General features: G+C 39.2%; 2 protein-coding genes across 4 annotated transcripts; both read left to right on the forward strand.

Moving 5' to 3' along the window:
* Nucleotides 1-283: 283 nt before the first annotated feature.
* LOC110865289 (protein STRUBBELIG-RECEPTOR FAMILY 2) lies at nt 284-5,351 on the forward strand. 3 transcript variants are annotated; one of them, XM_022114532.2, is made up of 17 exons: nt 284-442; nt 665-808; nt 1,046-1,178; nt 1,331-1,402; nt 1,476-1,541; nt 1,636-1,707; nt 1,780-1,851; nt 1,962-2,033; nt 2,117-2,182; nt 2,264-2,329; nt 2,412-2,731; nt 2,798-3,063; nt 3,390-3,655; nt 3,768-3,915; nt 4,054-4,184; nt 4,710-4,866; nt 4,942-5,351. In XM_022114532.2, exons 2-17 carry the CDS (start codon nt 718-720, stop codon nt 5,119-5,121), a joined length of 2,178 nt encoding a protein of 725 aa, XP_021970224.1. In that variant the 5' UTR covers nt 284-442; nt 665-717; the 3' UTR covers nt 5,122-5,351. The 3 variants fall into 3 exon arrangements, with proteins under 3 accessions (XP_021970224.1, XP_021970223.1, XP_021970226.1); XM_022114531.2 differs by having other exon boundaries at nt 292-474; XM_022114534.2 differs by lacking the exon at nt 284-442 and adding an exon at nt 511-593.
* Nucleotides 5,352-5,673: 322 nt separating this feature from the next.
* LOC110944649 lies at nt 5,674-6,519 on the forward strand. The gene has a single exon (XM_022186302.1). It carries the CDS (start codon nt 5,674-5,676, stop codon nt 6,517-6,519), a length of 846 nt encoding a protein of 281 aa, XP_022041994.1.
* Nucleotides 6,520-8,206: the final 1,687 nt, after the last annotated feature.

The following is an 8,206-nucleotide window of genomic DNA, read 5'->3' on the forward strand; positions in this document are numbered from 1 at the left end:
GACAAGAATGCCCTCATGTACAAGGCACATGACCAGATTTAATCAAAAAATCTAACTGGGTTTGGCCTGAAGGGTAGAACGTGCAGGATTTTGAAACATTAAGGACAAAACTTGTCAAATTTAAAGGCAAAGGACACCGCCTGCAAACGCGGTAACATAAAAGAGTGTAATTTACTCCAAAATTAACATCTTTATTACTGTACCAAAAATCTACGTAGGGAAGATTTGAAAATTATCTATCGCTGGTGTACAACTTTTAAAGCACGAGTTACAACATCTCTTATGTACAAGGAAGCGCGAACGTAACAAACTAACCGTTCGTTTGCTGACGTAGCACCCCGTATTCTCTTTACCAGCCTCTTGTCCTCTGCAACTCTCTCTCTCTCTCTCACACACACACACACTAAAGTGACGATTTTACTGAGAGCAGGCTTCTTTGAAGGTATATGGAGAACCCTAACTCTTATAACAACAGTGAGTACCTTTTTAAGTGATCTAGGTTTTGTTCGAAGCGTATTTCTCTATTAAAGTGCAATTATCAAGTGATTAATCGATGTTTTTCTTGATTATTCATCAATTCATCGTGTAGTTACGTAAGAATTGAATATCGATCCTTATAAGTGGAATCAGTTCTATATACTCATGTTAATTTCTGTGTTTTCAGGCGATTTGTAAGGAATTCTTTAGCTATTTCGTCTGCTGAGATAAGTTTCAACGATGAATTGCTGCTGTGGATTGTTGTTTTTCAGTGTATTTGCGTTATTGTTGCTGGTTCCACACAGTTCTGCGCATACCGATGTTTCCGATGGTATTTCTTCTTGATTTTTAGAAAACTACTCTTAAATAAGAACAGAGTTTCCTTAATATGAACCTCTTTCATGATAATTGGAGTTGGGTTTTATTGTTCTTTAGAAAGCATGGTTGTAAAATCTTGAATTGTTCTTTTGGAATATGATCACAGTAACATACTGAATAACTGCTTGGTAGCATAGGAATTCATTCTAATTACAGTACTGTATGTGATAATTTTGTGTAATTTGGGCAGTAAAAGCTCTTCAAGATCTGTATACGTCTTTTAATAGTCCACCACAGCTCAGGGGATGGAAATCAAGTGGCGGTGATCCGTGTGAAGAATCATGGATTGGAGTTTACTGTGTCGGTTCTTCGATCGTCCAAATGTAATTTTAAATGTTTTCCTTTAGAGCTGATCCTACCATTCAAAAGAGTTGTGTGTTCTTTTCTATATATTATAAACAAAGTGTAGTTAAAACTATGATTTACCACAAAGACTTGTGATTTTACAATGAACTTACCTTCACTAAATATGCAGTAAACTTAACAATATGAACATTAGTGGAAGCCTTGGTTACGAGCTCAATAATCTTCATCACTTGAAGCAACTGTAAGTTTCAAAATCACATGAACTTTATCGTACTAGTTTCCTACTTTCTAAATTGTGGTTCTGTGAATACTAGGGATCTTAGCAACAACAACATTTACGGTGAAATTCCATACGGGCTGCCTTTAAATCTAACACACTTGTAAGTTTCTCTCCACTGATATTGACATAACAGACATTTTTTATAAGCTGTTAGAAGTAGTCGATCGATAGACTATTATTTCCTTTGAATGCAGAAATTTGGCATGCAACAATTTAAGTCAATACATACCTTACTCGTTATCTTCGATGAGAAATCTTAGACATATGTAAGTTAACCCCCCCCCCCCCATAACTTTCATCACCTACGATCAAACAGTCATGAACTTTTTTCCTTGCAGGAATTTGAGCCACAACTTTTTAAACGGGCCGGTTGGGAATGTATTCACGGGCCTATCATCTCTCAGAGACATGTATGATGTGAATTTCTTTTCTCAATATGTATATATGCTTGACTTTCATGATCTATGATATCATCTTTTACGTTTTGACAACAAAAGGTTAATCGACTCTGGTGTTACAGGGACCTGTCTTACAACGAGTTTATCGGTGACCTACCAAGTTCATTTGCAACACTTAAAGGCCTATCAAAACTGTCAGTGTGCCTATCAATTCAATCAATTAATATCTACACAAAATCTGTATTTGGTTTTATTAGTTTATGGAACAAATTTACAGGTACTTGCAGCATAATGAATTCACAGGATCAGTAATATTTCTAGCTAGTCTTCAACTAACAGATTTGTAAGCTGTCTGTAAAATCTTTCATCAGTTTCTTTGTTTTCAACTTTTCGTGATGCTAAATTCCAATCCATACTATGTCAGGAACATACAAGATAACCATTTTAGCGGTATCATTCCAAGACAATTCCAATATATACACAATCTGTGGTGAGCTAACATAACTAAACTTCTCCCGTTCATCGTTTTTCTTGTTTTTACTTATATATGACTAAATTTATAATCTATAAAGGTTCGGCGGTAACATGTTTGACAAAGGGGAAAACACTCCACCCTGGGATTTTCCTTTCGACAGTCCGCCAGATCAGCAGAATATTACCGCTCCGCCATCTACCGAGTCAAGTGCGGTCAAGAATTATCCTTTGCCTGAACCCACGAAGCCCAAAAAGAAAAAAATCGGCAAACTAGTCATTTTTGTCGGTAGTGGTACACTACTGATAGCATTCTTACTACTCCTCATCGTAATTTGGTTCTGTAAATGTGGTAGAAAGCTTAGAATCCAAGAAAGCGTTAAAGGTTCACAGCATTCTCTTCCACTCAGTATCACCAGAGGCAAGCTCTATTCACTAATAATTGCATTTTCTTAAATAAAGATTATTGAAATATTTTTGTTTTCAGATGGTTCAGCTACTGTCCGTGAGGTGAGCCCAGAAGTCTCGGTTATCAGCTCACCGAGTGAGATACGGCATGTACCGCCAGTCCGTACGAAAGTTGTGAGAGTGAACAGAAGAAGAAGTTTTGCTAAGAAGAGTAAAATGCGGATTGGTGCGAAATTATACGCAGAGGGCGAACTGGAATTAGCCACAAATAACTTCAACCGAAGTAATTTTCTAGGGGAAGGATCTCTCGGGTCCGTGTTCAGAGCAGAATTCCCTGATGGACAAGTATAACTTTCAACACTTTTTTTTGTCTAGATTGTCAAAATGAGTGGGTCGGGTTGATTAGGTAACAGGTCAAATTCTTGTTTAGAGAAGTAGTGTGATAAATACAAGTACAAAGTTTATATTTCAGTAATGATATAACCTTTTGAATAGAACAAGCTATATGAGGTTTTATGGATATAAGTATACGCTTTGGGTGAGTTTGACCCGTATGTGAGGAAACGGAAACATAACCTGCATTGGTCTAGTCATAAGTAAATGGGTTGAAATCGACCCGTTATGATTTTTATTTGTTAGTTTTTTATTTTTTTTGTTTTGGCTTGTTCAAGGTCTTTGCGGTCAAGTGCATAAGCACGATCACACTCTCTATGCATGAAGAACAACAGTTCTTAGAAGTGATATGGAACACATCGCGTTTAAGGCATCCAAACATCATAACACTTCATGGGTACTGTGTAGAACCGGGAAAACATATGCTTGTGTATGAATATGCAAGAAATCTCTCTCTTGCTCATGCTTTGCATTCTGAAGCATACATGCCTTTATCTTGGGGCCTTCGTCTCAAAATTGCTCTTGGAATAGCCCGAGCTTTGAAGTAAGAATCACATCTCATTCTCATCTCATTATTGTCCCATGTTTTTTTGTTTTGGCCTTTAAACTAGACCAAATGAAGTTATGTGTTTCTCATTCGATTTCATTTGTTTCAGCTACCTGCACTCCACATGTGTGCCTCCTTTGGCTCATGGAAATCTAAAGGCTGCTAATGTCTTACTTGATGAAGATCTAACTCCTCGCATCTCTGACTGTTGTCTAGCTCTTTTGAAGCCCCTAACAATAAAGAGTGCTAAACCTGAGGTACAATTACAGTCTGTAGAGGTGGAAATTTTGACCCATTTACTTATAAATGGGTCGATCTGGGTTGTGTTTGACAATATGGGTCAAATACACAATAGCTAAAAGAAGCTTTTAACCAGTTAATCCTTATTTAACCAGGTTTCTGAAATGGAAATTGGCGGCATGGCTCCTGAACACAGCCAACCTGTATCTGGTAACCAGAAGGATGACATTTACGCCTTTGGAGTGCTGCTCTTGGAGCTTTTAACTGGAAAGAAGCCTTTTGATGGGTATGCCCCAACCCATTACATATATATATGTTCATCTGTTATACGGTTATATTTATGTTAGAGTAAAATGCCATTTTCGTCCCTGAGGTTTGGCTACTTTTGCGATTTTGGTCCAAAGGTTTGTTTTTCCGCATCTGGATCCAAAAGGTTTGAGATCTTGCCATTTTCATTCAACTCGTTAACTCCATTTATTTTTAACGTTAAGTTAGGGGTATTTTCATTTTTTGTGATGATTAAAGAGTTTGGTGGGGAGAAAGTCAACAGAGGTGGATCTTTATTTCTTATAGTGTTTTTTTTATCTTAATAAAAAAATGTCTAAAAAGATGGAAATGCCCCTCATTTAACGGAGAAATGGATGTATTAACGAGTTGGATGAAGATGACAAGATTTTAAACCTTTTGGAACCAGATGCGGAAAAACAAACCTTTGGACCAAAATCGCAAAAGTGGTCCAACCTCAGGGACGAAAATGACATTTTACTATATGTTAAGTGATAATTCCATATACTTGTTTGTTTATGAACAGACTTGAACCAAAAGAAGAGAACTCGTTGGTGCAATGGGCATCTTCGCGGCTTCATGACAATGAGTCCTTGGATGAGATGGTTGAACCAGCCCTGAGAAGAACGATCCCTCTAAAAACACTCTCAAAGTTTGCTGTTCTTGTGTCCCTGTGTACTCAGGTAAAGCGGGAAATGTAAATTGAATATTAAGTTAAAGTTATATTATGTTAATGAAGGTTGCTGGCTTTTGATCAGGGTGACAAGGGACTGAGACCGACAATATCGGAAATCATGGAATCGTTGACGAATATGACAGAAGAGTACCGCAGAATGAGAAGAGAAGCAGATGCTGATTTTGATCCATACGAAAGATCTTTCAGATCGACACACTCGCGCTTCGTTGGATCGCCAACAGTCAGCTGTATGTCTATCTGATGATCATCTCTTGCTGCACTTCACTTTGACCAAAACAATGGATGCTTACATACAAGGACGTGTAACTGTTGTCAAATTCAATCACTTTTTTCATTTACATTTATTGTCCTAGAACACATGTATTTTTTTGCCAGATGTGTTGGATTTCCTAAAAATTGCATCTATCTTAGATATATCTTTAGGCCTAAAAACATGAATAAGAAAACTCTGACAACATAAACATTTGATAACTACAAGAAGTTTTTTTTTTTTTTTTTTTTTTTTTTTTTTTTTTTTTTTGTGAATAAAAGCAAATGCATATATGTACTAGTTTATTTTCAAAGCTTTACTAATAGATTATATTTGTGTAAATAGAGATAGGATCCTTGTAATTATCTCTTTCCTAATTTATGTGATTGTAATCATGTATATATTCCATATTGTATCAATGAAAGAAATCACTTTGAACCATAACATTCTTCATGGTATCAAGAGCCTAAAACCCTAAACCTTCTCCCTCAATTTTTTCTTTTATTCCTCTTGTCCGCCGTATTCCTTCCCCTATCGGCCGACATGTCTTCTCCGATACACCCGGCTGTCACCATCAATAATATCAAGAACTCTATTCCCTTGATACTTGATAGCCAAACCGAGCACTACAATACTTGGGCCGAACTTTTCGTCCTCCACTGCAAGGCATATGATGTCTTCGATCACCTCCAACCCCGTGAATCTACCACCTCTTCCTCCACCTCCAAAGACTCCTCCGACAAAGATAAGAATAAAACACCGGCGGCCAAACAAACCTATCTTGAATCATGGGAACGTATTGATTCCATTGTTCTACAATGGATCTACGGTACCATATCTCAAGACCTCATGCACACCATTATGATCACTAATACCACCGCGTATGACGCGTGGTGCCGCCTCAAAAACCTGTTTCTTGACAATCAAGCCGCCCGTACCATCACCATTCAAAACAAATTCTTCAATACACGCCTTGACCAGTTTCCCAATATGACCGAATATTGTCAAAACATGAAGCTTCTACATGACCAACTCATTAGTCTTGGTTCCACTATATCCGAAAACCAACTGGTTCTGCATATTCTCACCGGCCTGACCGATCAATATGAGAACATCTCTCTCATACTTCAGCAAACCCAACCCCTCCCAGATTTCTACAACACCAGATCGCGCCTCTGTCAAGTCGAAGAACGGAAGATTGCTCAAGCCAAAGTATCCGCTCAAACGGCCGGTACCGCACTTCACACCACCACCGAATCCACCAGCCGCCAACCCCCTGAAAACCAAGCCTATCATCGGTCCGACAATACTGCCCCCACCGATCAGGGATGCGGCCGTGGCCGGGGCCGAGGTCGTGGTCACGGTCCTTCCTCTTCGAGTCGGGGTTGATATCCATAGCACCCACCATACTACCCTTCATATTATTGGCCTCCACCCCCTTAGGCTCTTAACTCACAACAGCAACAATCCCATAATTGGGCCCAATGGGCACCGCCCCCATGTCCATACCCCTCACATCCTTCTCCTCCACAACCGGCCCAATCTCAGTCATCGGCCCAAGGCATCTTAGGCCCAAAACCCACCACTCAAACATCGGCACAGACATACTCAACCGGCTATTCTCCGACGGATATCGCTCAAGCACCGTATAACTTGGCGCTTCAAAACAATGATTCATCATGGACCATGGATACGGGCGCATCAGGTACTATGTCTCCGCAATTTGATAAGTTTTGGTCTATTTTTAATTCTAGCATTATTCGTAACATTATTGTTGGCAATGGCAAAACTATTCCGGTTCTCGGACAAGGCAACATAACACTTCCACCACCCTTTCCCCCTTTTAAACTTAACAATGTCCTATATGCTCCCAATCTTGTTAAAAACCTTATATCTGTTCGTCGTTTTACCACTGACAACCAATTATCTGTTGAATTTGACCCTTATGGTTTTACTGTGAAGGACCTTCGGACCAAGAAACCTATCCTACGGTGCAATAGTTCGGGGGATCTTTACACTCTCAGTCCATCCAACATCACTACTCTCCACACTGCTTCCACCTATGCAGCTATTTCCCAAGACATTTGGCATCAAAGACTTGGTCACCCTGGCCCGGCTATTTTGCAAAATTTGAAAACTTCTAATTCCATTTATTGTGGTTCTTTAAATAATAAAGTTTGCACTGCTTGTATTTTTGGAAAACATACTCGACTTCCGTTTGTTGCTTCTACTTCAAGTACTTTTCAACCTTTTGATATCGTTCATAGTGATGTTTGGACATCTCCCATCCTCTCTAATGGGGGACACTGTTATTATGTTTTATTTTTGGATGACTATACCAATTTTTTATGGACCTACCCTATCGCTCACAAATCCGATGTTATTACTATGTTTACGAAATTTAATACCTTTATCCAAACTCAATTTGGCACAAAAATAAAGCAATTTCAATGTGACAACGGACGTGAATATGCCAAAAACCAATTTCATAACTTTTGCTCCTTACATGGCATGCATTTTCGCTTTTCTTGGCCTCACACCTCATCCCAAAATGGCAAAGCCGAACGAAAAATCCGCACCATTAACAACCTTATGCGAACCATTATGGCCCACTCTTCGACCCCGAACATATATTGGCATCATGCACTTGAAACTGCAACCTATCTTTTAAACATTATTCCAACCAAAATACATCAATTTCAAACACCCACTCAACGTCTATACCATTGCATGCCCACCTACGAACATCTCCGCGTGTTCGGGTGTATTTGCTACCCGTTTATCCCAAACACGACTATTCACAAACTCGCTTATCGTTCCTACCCATGTGTGTTTCTTGGCTATCCGTCCAACCATCGCGGATATAAATGCCTTGACCTCAAGTCCCGCACTATCACTATAAATCGACACGTACTTTTTGATGAAACCATATTCCCTTTTGCCAAAAACCACAAACAAACTCCTTCTACATACCACTTTCTAGATGACGTTGTTCATCCCTACCACCTCATACCCCATACCATCCAGTCCCCAATTCTCGGCCCAACTCCTCAATCACCCACCCCTAGGCCCAACA

The sequence above is a fragment of the Helianthus annuus genome, chromosome 6 (assembly GCF_002127325.2).
Source record: "Helianthus annuus cultivar XRQ/B chromosome 6, HanXRQr2.0-SUNRISE, whole genome shotgun sequence".
NCBI lineage: Eukaryota > Viridiplantae > Streptophyta > Magnoliopsida > Asterales > Asteraceae > Helianthus > Helianthus annuus.

Bases quoted from the DNA above. Each gene is read 5' to 3' on its own strand.
- LOC110865289 (XM_022114532.2), top strand. From the start codon at position 718: ATGAATTGCTGCTGTGGATTGTTGTTTTTCAGTGTATTTGCGTTATTG. The intron at 1,403-1,475 runs GTAAGTTTCAAA...TGTGAATACTAG, and splicing joins CTTCATCACTTGAAGCAACT to GGATCTTAGCAACAACAACA. The intron at 1,542-1,635 runs GTAAGTTTCTCT...CTTTGAATGCAG, and splicing joins CCTTTAAATCTAACACACTT to AAATTTGGCATGCAACAATT.
- LOC110944649 (XM_022186302.1), top strand. From the start codon at position 5,674: ATGTCTTCTCCGATACACCCGGCTGTCACCATCAATAATATCAAGAAC.